Genomic DNA, 12,846 nt, shown 5'->3' on the forward strand with positions numbered 1-12,846 from the left:
TGCATTGCTGAAGCCCACAGCATATTCCATCAAGACATTTTCACATTGCCATTTTAAAGCCAGTGAACCTGCCCCACACCCCAACAATTTCTAGCTGCCTTGTTAAAGACAAAAGACATGCACAATTCACACAGAGGACACCTCTCATTCATTCATCAGATCCTGGTGGTCAAGAGTCCTGCAATCAGAGCACCACAGACTTGTAACAATCAGAAAAATAATTTTTTGGCAGGCCACCCCCACAAGGGTACTGCACAGACAGCAGACTAATACAGAACCCCAGTCTTCCTTTGAAAAATGCCTGCATACTTAGCCTGACACTTCAGCCTGAGGGGCAGGCTTTTGATTTTTCTCACATCTAGGCATTACATAAGCAATCCCAGTGAATATAATCAAGGATACACTATCCTTGTGTAACCCCTTGACCTCACTACAGCTCAACAAGACTTCTCAGAAAGAAAACTATACATTTAACTGGAGTCCCAATTTTTGTAAGTGTCACTTAGAGATACCTTCAGATCTGGTTAGGAGGCCAGGAAGTGGTGGTTCCACAGGACTGCATATGTTTGTATTCTTTAGAAGTTGTAGCATTAGGATCTGGCTTCCAAACAGCCTGAAATTAGGTGGTAAACAATATCTGTTTCCTTAGATCACTGACAGGTCTTGACACACTCTCAACAACAGGGGCATATCAACAATGAATTAGGCAGTTTGGACAATCAAAAAGGTCCAAGAGATAACCAAGAGCTACGGGGAGGTTAAATGATGAGGTTCATCACTTAAACAAGGATATTCTTTTAAGGTAAGAGAAGTAACTATTTCATGTGATACATAGAAAGAAACACAGAGAGTCAAACAAAATGAGGAAATGGAGAGATAAGTTCCAAATGAAAGAACAAGATAAAACCTCAGAAAATATCTTAATGATATGAAGATTAAAATCTACCTGATAAAGAACTCAAAGTAATGGTCACAAAGATTCTCACCAAACTCAGAATGGATAAACACAATGAGCACTTCAACAAAGAGAAAGAAAACCTAAGGAAGTGTCAAAAGTAAGTCACAGAGCTAAAGAATACAATAAATAAATTGAAAAATACTTCAGAGGAGTTCAACATCAGACTGGATAAAGCAGAATGGATCAGTGAACTGGAAGGTATGCACTGGAACCCAGCCAGGCTGGGAACCAAAAAGAAAAAAACAAATTTAAAAAGTGAAGATAGCTTAAGGGGCTTATGGGACAACACCAAGTAGGATAACATTCACATTGTAAGGTTCCCCAAAGAAGAGAGAGACAAAGGGGCAGACAATCTAGTTGAAGAAATAATTACAAAAACAAATTGTTACACACAAAAGAAACCTCATAAGGCTATCAGATTCATCAACAGAAACTTTGCAAGCCAGAAGAAAGTGGCATGACATATTCGAAGTGCTAAAAGGAAAAAAACTTACAACCAAGAATACTGTACTTGGCAAGGTTATTATTCAGACTTGGAGGAGAGGTAAAGAGTTTCCCACACAAACAAAAGCTAAAGGAGTTCATTACTACTAAATCAGACCTTATAAGAAATATTAAAAGAACTTGGGGTGCCTGGGCGGCTCAATTGGTTACTCATCTGACTCTTGATTTCAGCTCAGGTCATGATTCCAGGGTCATGATATTAAGCCCCATGTCTGGCCCGCATTGGGCTATGCACTGGATGTGGAGCCTAAGATTCTCTGTCTCCTACCCCTCTGCACCCTCCCCCACTTACACACACGCTCTCTCTCTCTAAAAATAAAGAATAAGAATAATAAATAATAAATGTTAAAGGAACTTTTTAAAGTGAAAAATAAGAAACCATAGAAAAGTAAAAATCTCCTGGAAAAGGTAAATATACACTAAATGTACTGGATTCATCAATTTTTAAGCTAGTAAAAAGGTTAAAAGACAAAAGTAGTAAAATTAACTAAAACTACAATAATTAGTTAAGGGACATATGAAATAAAAAGACGTAGAAAGTGATATCAAAAACACAAAATGTGGGGAGGGGGTAATAAGAGTTTTTGAATGTGTTCAAATTTAAGTTATCAACTTGATAGACTGTTATATACATAGGATATATATGTGAACTTCATGGCAACCATAGGGCAAAAATGTAGTAAATACACAGAACAAAATGTGAACAGAATCTAAACATAACCCTAAATAGAAAGTCATCAAACCACAAAGCAAGGGAGAAAAAGAAGAAAGGAAGAGAGAGAAACTATAAAACCAGCTGGAAAACCATTAACAAAGTGGCAATTAGTACATACTTAGCAATAATTACTTTAAATGTAGTGGACTAAATTCTCAAATTAGAAGATAGTGTGGCTGAATGGATTTTTTAAAAGATGCATTTATATATTGCCTACAAGAGAATCACTTTGGAAGTAAGGACACACACAGACTGAAAATGAAGAGATGGAAAAAGATATTACATGCAAATGGAAATGAAAAGAAAGTTGGTGTAGATATATTCATATTAGGTAAAATAGAATTTAAAACATAAAAGACAAAGCCACAATATATAACAATAAAGTGGTCAGTCAATCAAAAATATATAACATTTTATAGATATGTATGCACCCAACATCAGAGCATCAAGACTTACAAAACAATTATTAACAGACCTAAGGGAAGAAATGGAAAGTAATACAATAATTGAAGGCAATTTTAATACCCCACACACATTAATGGATAGATCACCCAGACTGAAAATTAATAAGAAAACAGTGGCCCTAAATGACACATTACACCATATGGATGTAATAGATATATACAGAAAATTCCAAGTGTACATAGAACATTCTCCAGGACAGATTACATGTTAGGCAAGTCTCAAAATTTTAAGAACATTGAAATCATATCAAGCATGTTTTCCAAACAAAATGGTATGTAACTAGAAACCAAAGATAATTATTGAAAATTTATAAACATATGGAGATTAAACAACATGCTACTGAATAATTTTGGGTCATAGAGGAAATCAAAGGAGAAATTAAAAAATACTTACAGAAAAATTAAAACAGAAATGTGACATACCAAAATTTATGGAATACAGCAAAAGCTGTTCCAAGAAAGAAGTTCATAGGAACATAGGGCTTTCTCAAAAAACAAGAGATATCTCAATAGACAATTTAAATACACCTAAAGGAAGTAGAAAAAGAACAACAAAGACCAAAAAAAAAAAAAAACCAAAGTTAGTAGAATCATAATAATAAATTAAATAATAAAGATCAAAACGTGGAAATAATGAAATAGAGACTAAAAAGATAATAGAAAAGATAGATGAAAACGAAAATAAGCGCTGATTTTTTGAAAAGATAAAGCTGAAAAACTGTAACTGTACTTAACAAAAAAAGAGAGAAAAGACTCAAATAAAATTACAAGTGGCAATGTCACCAAGTCTGCCAGAAAGGTCAGAAGGCTAAATGAATATTATCCCCAATACCTGCCACCCCAAGGTTAATCAGTGGTGGAAGAATGGTATCAGAACTGTTTGTGTCAATTGGCCATCTAAGTTTAATATTAAAAGACTGGTTAATGATAACAATGCATTGTAAAACCTTCAGAAGGAAAGGAGAATGTTTTGTGGACCATTTGTTTTTTGTGTCTATGTGACAGTTTTAAGTTATTAGTTTTTAAAATCAGTACTTTTTAATGGAAACAACTTGACCAAAAATCTGTCACAGAATTTTGAGACTCATTAAAACAAAAGTTTAATGAGAAATAAAAATTACAAGTGAAAGAGAAGTTACAACTGATGCAAGGAAAATACAAAGGACCAGATGAGACGAAAGTAAGCAAATGAGACCACATCAAATTAAAAATCTTCTGCATAGTGAAGGAAACCATCAACAAAATGAGAGACAGCCCACTGAGATGGAGAAAATAGTTTCAAATTATTTATCCAATAAGTTTTTGATATACAAAATATATAAAGAACTCATACAACTCAATAACAAAAATTTAATTTAAAAATGGTCAGGGATCTGAATAGACATTTTTTCCAAAGAAGACATACAGATGGCTAACAGGCTAAGGAGAAAATAAAAAGATCACTGGTTGCTGGTGAGGGGAAAGAGATGAATGGGAAAAGCACAGAGAATATTTAGGTCAGTGAAAATACTCTGATATTATAATGATGGATAATGCCATTATACATTTGTCCAAACCCATAAAATGTATCACACCAAGAGTGAACTGTAATGAAAACTAAGTGATTGTATTGTGTCACAATTATACTATGTCATAATTATGATGTTTTAATGTATGTTCATTCTTGGTAAAACTTGTAGCTTTCTGTTGAGTGATGTTGATAATGGGAGAGACTGCATGACTGGGGGCAAGGGCTATATGGGAAATTTCTGTACCTTCCCTTCAATTTTTCTCTGAACTGAAAACTGCTCTACAAAAATTAGTCCTTAAGAAGAAGAATAAGGATTTAGGGAAAAGAAAAACTTAACCAAGGAGGTGAAAGACTTGTATTAAAAACTACAAAACATTGCCATTCCTTGCTGCTGTGGACTCTGGGCCGCTGGGGTCAGTGAAGGATCTCAAGATGGCTGGGCAAAAACTTGTTCTAAAATCCATTGACTGGGTAGCTTTTGGGGAGATCATACCCCGAAACCAGAAAGCCATTGCTAACTCCCTGAAATCCTGGAATGAGACACTTACCTCCAGGTTGGCTACTCTCCCTGAGAAACTACCTGCTATCGACTGGGCTTACTACAAGGTCAATGTGGCGAAAGCTGGTTTGGTATATGACTTTGAGAAGTTTAATGCCCTGAAGGTTCCTGTGCCAGAGGATAAATATACTGTTCAGCTGGATGCTGAAGAAAAAGATGTGAAAAGTTGTGCTGAGTTTTTGTCTCTCTCAAAGGCCAGGATTGAGGAATATGAAAAAGAGCTGGAGAAAATGAGGAACATAATTCTATTTGATCAGATGACCATTGAGGACCTGAATGAAGTCTTCCCAGAAACCAAATTAGACAAGAAGAAGTATCCCTAATGGCCTCACAAGCCAATCGGGAATTTATAAACTTGAGTTAGGGAGAAAGCTCTGACCCTCGTATTATAAATGCTGGACATTAAAAATAATGATATGGTTAAAAAAAAAACTACAAAACATTGATGAAAGAATGAAGACATAAATAAATGGAAATATACCTTATGTTTATAGATTGGAAGACTTAATATTCTTAATATGTCCATACTAAAAGTGGTATAGAGATTCAGTTCAATCTGTGTCAAAATTTCAATGGCATTTTTTTTTACAGAAATAGAAAAAAAAATCCTATATGAAATCATAAAGGACAACAATGTTAAGAAACAGTGATCCTCAAGGAACCTCATACACCTGTTTTCAGATACTGGGTTAAAGATAGATATGCAGACCTATGGAACATAATGGAGAGCCCAGAAATACACTCATACATAAAGATTCAACTCATATTCTACAAAGGTGTCAAAATATACAATAGAGAAAGGACTTTGTCTTCAACAACTTATGTTAGAAAAACTGGATAGCTACATGCAAAACAATGAAATTAGACCCTTATCTTACACTATACACAAAGTCAAGTCAAAACAGATTAAAGACTTAAACATAAAACTTGAAACTGTATAACTCTTAGAAGAAAAAAGGGAAATGTTTTATGATATTAATCTGAGCTCATGCTACTCTAACCAAATACCATAAAATGGGGTGCTTAAACAGTGTATATTTATTTTTTTTATAGTTCCAGAGGCTGGGAAGTTTAAGATCAAGGGATGAACAGATTTAGTATCTGGCAAAGTCTTGCTTCCTGATTTGTAGACAACTACCTTCTAGCTGTATGATCATTTGGTCTTTCCTCCATGCATGTATGTGGAGAAAGAAAGAGCTCTTTCTCTGTGTTCTGTGTGTAGGGACACTAATCCCATCATGAGATTTTCCAATCTTATGACCTAATTGAAAACTACCTCCCAAAGGTCCCATCTCTATGTAACTACCATCACATTGGGGTTAGGGCTTCCACATATGAATTTGGGAGCCACAATATTCAGCCCATAACATTCTGCCCCTGGCCACCTAAAATTCAAAATTCATGTTCTTCTCATATGCAGAGTATAGTCATTTCATCCCAACAACCCCCAAAGTCTTAATTTGTTCTAGTACCAAATCTAAATTATTTTTTACTTAAATTTTATTAGTTAACATACATTGCAATATTGGTTTCTGGAGTAGAATTCAGTGATTCATCACTTACATACAATACCCAGTGCTCATCACAAGTGCCCTCTTTAATACCAATCACCCATCTAGCCCATCCCCTACCCATCTCCCCCCATCAACCCTCAGTTTGTTCTGTATTGTTGAGTCACTTATGGCTTGTTTCCCTCACTCCTTTTTTCCTTGTCATTGAAATATCATCTAAATCAGGTATTGGTGAGATTGGAGATAACATTCATCCTGAGGAAAAAAATCCCCTCAATCTGTGTACCTGTGAAACCACATAAGTAATGTGCTTCCAAAATACAATGGTGGGAGAGGCATAAGATAGACATTCTTCGTCCAAAAAGGGGGAAAAAAAAGAGGAAAGAAAGGGGTCACAAACAAGTCTAAAGTTTAGCAAGCCAAATTTCATGAGATCTTCAGGCTCATGTATAATTATTCTCTTTGCTTTGATGTTCTGCTTTCCAGACCCATGAGGGTGTTGTCTAAGCCTTCTGGACACACTAGATTGGAGATAGTGCCTTTCCCCCATGTTTTGTTTTTTTTCTCTGGGAGGGGTTTGCAGCCCACCAGGTTTTGCTGGGCATCCCACACCCATTGTCTCTGCCAGGTGGTTCTACATTCTGAGGTTTTTGGAAGATCCCACCTGCCCTGTTGTAACCAAGGTAATTGTGCATGCACGCACACACAATACACACTTTGAGACTGAGGAAGGATCCCTGATGATTTCTGAATTGCCACTGGGGTCATTTTTCCCTTATCTTGAATAGCACATTTATAGTCTAATAGGTCTTTGGTCTGGTCTTTTAGGATCTACGAAGTTTGACAACTTTCCTTAATTACATTTCATTATCTCTGTCACCTTTATTTCAAACTGCCAGTATCTTTTCTGGTATAATCCCATCTCTATTCCTTGTTTCTATTGATGTGACTTATTATATCTGGGGTTCACAGCCACACTAATTTATCGAATGGTTAACCAAAATATTGGTGTTCTCTTCCAAATACCTTCCTCATTTTTGCAATAGGGGCAGATTTAGAATTTACCACATCTTTACTTCTGGTTATTTTTTGCTGAACATTTTCTTCTTCAATTAACTCCCCTTATCTCATTTTACCATGGCAGTCAGGAGGAACTTTGCTGTTTTTTCAACACTTTGCATGTAAATCTCTTTAGCTAAATATGCAATTTTATTGCTCATAAGTTTTACTTTCTACATACACTAGAACATGAACACAATTTAGCCAATTTCCTTGATAATTTATAGCAAGTATTGCTTTTTCTTTATTGTTTCTTATTTTATCCTGAGACATTATCAGAGTAGCCTTACCATCCATATTTCTACTAACATTCTGTTTAAGATTATATATGTTTTCTTGAGGAAGATGTAGGCTTTCTCACCAATTCTACTCTTTTCTCTCTAAACCCTCCCTAGAATTTCCTTCAGCATTCCGAAAATAGCTATCTTGTTTTTTTCTAGTATACAATTCAAATTCTTCCAGCTCCTACCCATTACACAGTTCCATAGCCAATTCCAGGTTTTTATTTGTGCTATAATAAAATACCATAGACCGGTGGCTTAAACAAATATATTTTTCACAGTTTTGGAGGCTGGGAACTCCAAAACCAAGGTGCTGGCAGACTCAGTTCTTCCTGGCTTAGAGATGGCTGCCTTTTTACTGTGTGTTCACAAAGCTATTCTCAGTGCCTTTGTGTGGAGAGACAAAGGAGTGGGGTAGGAAAGGGAGAGAGAGAGAGGGAGATCTGATATCTCTGTTTTCCTCTTCTTATAAGGGCACTAATCCCATCATTAGAGTCCTACTTTTATGACCTAATCTAAACTTAGTTATGTCTCAAAGGAACAACTTGCAAATACCATCACACTGGGGTTTAGAGTACCAACATGTGAATTTTGGGAGGACACAAATCTTGGACCCATAAAAACATTGATCTTGGCAATGATTTTTTGCATATGACACCAAAAGCACAGGCAACAAAAGCAAAAATATATGTGGGTCAACTTAAAACAAAAAAGCATCTATCTCCACAACATTGAAAACAATCTAAAGAGTGCAAAGGCAACTTATAACATGTGAAAGAGTATTTCTAAATCATATATCTGAAAAGGGATTAATATCTAAAATACATATGGAGCTCCTAAACTTAATGGAAAAAAATAATAACCTGATTAAAATATAGCTAAAAGACTTAAATACACATTTTTCCCAAAGAAAATATACAAATGGAACACAGATATATTAAAAAGATGTTGAACATCATTAAAAGGGAAATGAAAATGAAAACCACAAGGAGATATCACCTCACATCTGTCAGGATGGCCATTATTTAAAAAACAAAAACAGAAAACAGAATATAACAAGTGTTGGTGAGGATATGGAGAAATTGGAAGCCTGTGCATTCCTGGTTGTAATGTAAAATGATGCATCTGCTATTCTGAGATTCGCCCCAAAATAAAAGTAAAAATACCATATAATGCAGCAATCTGGTTATTTGTACAAAAGTATCAAAGTTAGGATTTTAAAGAGATATCTGCCCTCTTGTGTTTATTGTAGTTTTATTAACAATAAACAAGAGGTGTAAATAACCTAAATGTTTATTGACACATAAATGGATAAAGACGATGTGTTATACATACAATAGAATATTAATCATAAATAAGACAGAAATCCTGTCATCTGCTACAACATGGATAACTTTGAGGACATTACCCTACGTGAAATAAGCCAGTCACAAAAGAACAAATGCTACATGATTCCACTTATATAGGTATCTAAAGTAGTCAAATTCATCAGAGCAGAAAATAGAATTGTATGGGTGGAGGGGGAAGTGGGGAGATGCTGTTCAATGGGTTTCAGTTATTTAAGATGAAAAATTTCCAGAGATCTATTATACAATTATACAATTATGCTTAGAATTAACAATACTGTATTATACACTTAAATTTTTGCTAATAGAGTAGTTATGTTGTTATGTGTTTTTTTTTTCAATTTGTTCATTGTGGTACAATACACATAACATGAAAATTATCATCTTAACCATTTCTACGTGTACAGATGAGTGATATTAAATACACTCATAATGCTGTGCAACTACCACCAACATCCTCTTTCTTAGCTCTTTCCATCTTGTGAAACTGAAACTCTATACTCCTTAAACAATAACTTTGCATTCTCCTCTTGACCCACCCCTGGAAAGTACATTCTATTTCCTTTTTTAAAAATTTTTTGTTTATATTTTAATTACAGTTCGTTAACATACTGTTTTATATTAGTTTTAGGTGTACAATATAGTAATTCAACACAACCATACATTACCCTATGCTCATCACTACAAATGCATTCCTTAATCTCCATCAGCAGTTTAACCCACCCCAACCCCCACCCCTCTGATAACTATCAGGTTGTTCTCAATAATTAAGAGTCTGTTTCAGGGCGCCTGGGTGGCTCAGATGGTTAAGCCTCTGCCTTCAGCTCAGGTCATGATCTCCAGGTCCTGGGATCAAGCCAGCTCTGTGGGGAGTGTGCTTCTCCCTTTCCCTCTGCCTCTTCCCTTGATTGTACTCTCTGTCTCTCTCTCTCTTAAAATAAATAAATAAATCTTTTTAAAAAATATTTCTTGATCTCTCTCTCTTTCTCTCTTTTATTTTCCCTTTGCTTGTTTGTTTTGTTTCTTAAAGTCCACATATGATTGAAATCATATATTTGTCTTTTTCTGGCTTATTTCACATAGCATTATACTCTCTAGCTCCAACCATGTCATTGCAAATGGAAATATTTCATTCTTTTTTATGGCTGAATAATATTCCATTGTATATGTACCACATCTTTTTATCCCTTCATTAATCAGTGGACATCAGTGTTGCTTCTATTTCTTGGTTATTGTAAATAATGTTGCTATAAACATCGGGGTGCACATATCCCTTTGAATTAGTGTGCTTGTATTCTTAGAGTATTTACCTTGTAGTGCAATTGCTGGACCACAAGGTAGTCCTATTTTTAACTTTTTAAAGAAGCTCCATACTCTTTTCCACAGTGGCTGACTACTTTGCATTCCCACCAACAGTGAATGAGTGTTACTTTTCTCCACATCCTCACCAGCACCTGTTGTTTCCTCTGTTGTTGATTTTAGGCATTCTGATAGGTGTGAGGTGTATACAAACCCATTGTAGTTTTGATATGCATTTCCCTAATGATAAGCAATGATGAGAATTTTTTTTCATGTGTCTCTTGGTCATCTGTATGTCTTCTTTGAAGAAATGTTCATGTCTTCTGCACATTTTTAAACTGATTATTTGTTTTTTGAGTGTTGAGTTTTATAAGTATTTATAAGTTTTGGCTACTAACCTTTTTTAAGATATACTATTTACAAATATCTTCTCCAAATCCTTAGGTTGCTTTTTAGTTTTGTTGATTATTTCCTTCTCTTGGCAGAAGCTTTTTATTCTGATGTAGTCCCAAAAGTTTATTTTTCTTTTGCTTCCCTTGCCTCAGGAGACATATCTAGAGAAGTTGCTATGGTTGATTTCTAAGAGGTTACAGCCTGAGTTCTCTTCAAGGATTTTTATGGTTTCAGGTGTCACATTTAGAACTTTAATCCATTTGGAATTTATTTTTTGTGAATGGTGTAAGAATGTGGTCCAGTTTCATTCTTTTGCATGTTGCTGTCTAGGTTTCACAATACCGTTTGTTTAAGAGACTGGCTTTATCCCATTGAACATTCTTTACTGCTTTGTCAAAAATTAATTGACCATTTGTTCTGTTTATATCTGGGTTTTCTATTCTGTTCTATTGATCTAGCTGTTTTTGTGATGGTACCATATTGCTTTCAATACTACAGCTTTGTAATATAATTTGAGGTCCAGAATTATGCCTCCAGCTTTGCTTTCTTTTTTCAAGATTGCTTTGGCTATTTGGGGTCTTCTGTGATTCCATACAAATTTTAGGATTGTTAGCTCACATTCTGTGACAAATGCTGTTTGCATTTTGATAGGGATTGCATTAAAACTGTAGATAGCTTTGGACAGTATAGACGTTTTAACAATATTTGTTCTTCCAAACAATGGCTTTACATTTCTTTGTGTCATCTTAATTTTTTTTCTTCAGTGTTTTATACTATTCAGAGTACAGGTCTTTCACCATTTTGATTAGGTTTATGCCTATCTAGGCATAATTCTCTTATAATTTTTTAAATTTAAATTCATGTTGGTTAACATATAGTGTATTATTAATTTCAGGGTAGAGTTTAGTGATCCATCAGTTGCATATAATACCCAGTGCTCATTACATCAAGTGCCCTCCTTAATACCCTTCACCCAATTATGCCATAACCCCACCCACCATCCCTCCAAAAACCCTCAGTTAGTCCCTATAATTAAGAGTCTCTTATGATTTGCCCCCTCTGTTTTTATCTTATTTTATTTTTATTTCCTCTCCCCTATGTTCATCAATTTTGTTTCTTAAATTCCCAATATGAGTGAAATCATATGGCATTTGTTTTTCTCTGAATGATTTATTTTGCTTAGCATAATACACTCTAGTTCCATCCACATCATTGCAAATAGCAACATTTCATTCTTTTTGATGGCCGAGTAATTTTCCATTGTGTATATGTACCACATCTTTATCCATTTATCTGTTGATGGACATCTGGGTGCTTTCCATGTTTGAGCAATTGTGGACATTGTTTCTGTAAACATTTTGGTGCATGTGCCCCTTTGAATCACTATTTTAGTGCCCTTTGGATAAATGACTAATAGTGCAATTGCTGGGTCATAGGGTAATTCTACTTTTAACTTTTTGGGTAACCCTCATCCTGTTTTCCGGAGTGCCTGCACTGGTTTGCATTCCCACCAACAGTGTAAGAGTGTTTGCCTTTCTCCACATCCTCACCAACATTTGTTGTTTCCTGAAGTGTTAATTATAGCCATTTTGACTGGTGTGAGGGGGTATCTCATTCTGGTTTAGATTTGTATTTCCCTGATGTTGAGTGTTTTGAGCATTTTTTTCATGTTCTGTTAGCCATTTGTTATCTTCTTTGAAGAAATGTCAGTTAATGTCTTCTGCCCATTTCTTGACTGGATTTTTTGTTTTTTGGATGTTGAGTTTGATAAGTTCTTCATAGAGTTTTGATACTAGCCCTTTACCTGATATGTCACTTGCAAATATCTTATCCCATTTCATAGGTTGCCTTTTAGTTTTGTTCATTGTTTCCTTTGCTATACAAAAGATTTTATCCTGATGAAGTCCCAATGGTTCATTTTTGCTTATGTCTCCCTTCCCTCTGGAGACCTGTCTAGCAAGAACTTGTGGCCAAGGTCAAAGAGGCTGCTGCCTGTGTTCTCCTCTAAGATTTTGATGGTTTCTAGTCTCACATTTAGATCTTTCATCCATTTTGGGTTTATTTTTGTGTATGGTGTAAAAAAATGGCCCAGTTTCATTCTTCTGCATGTGGCTGTCCAATTTTCCCTACACCATTTGTTGAAGAGACTGTCTTTTTTCCATTGGATTTTCTTTCCTGCTTCATTGAAGATTAGTTGCCCATAGAGTTGAGGGTCCATTTCTGGGTTCTCTATTCTGTTCCACTGAT

General features: G+C 35.2%; 1 protein-coding gene across 1 annotated transcript; it reads left to right on the forward strand.

The window, feature by feature from the left end:
- The first annotated feature begins 490 nt into the window (after positions 1-490).
- On the forward strand, positions 491-5,241 carry LOC123846920 (ATP synthase subunit d, mitochondrial-like). Its single transcript, XM_054508258.1, has one exon. It carries the CDS (start codon positions 4,584-4,586, stop codon positions 5,031-5,033), a length of 450 nt encoding a protein of 149 aa, XP_054364233.1. The 5' UTR covers positions 491-4,583; the 3' UTR covers positions 5,034-5,241.
- The last annotated feature ends 7,605 nt before the right edge of the window (positions 5,242-12,846 follow it).

The sequence above is a fragment of the Mirounga angustirostris genome, unplaced genomic scaffold, assembly GCF_029215605.1.
Source record: "Mirounga angustirostris isolate CCGP_5_RB_7025 unplaced genomic scaffold, mMirAng1.0.hap1 SCAF_11, whole genome shotgun sequence".
In the NCBI taxonomy this organism is placed as follows: Eukaryota; Metazoa; Chordata; class Mammalia; order Carnivora; family Phocidae; genus Mirounga; species Mirounga angustirostris.

Bases quoted from the DNA above. Each gene is read 5' to 3' on its own strand.
- LOC123846920 (XM_054508258.1), top strand. From the start codon at position 4,584: ATGGCTGGGCAAAAACTTGTTCTAAAATCCATTGACTGGGTAGCTTTT.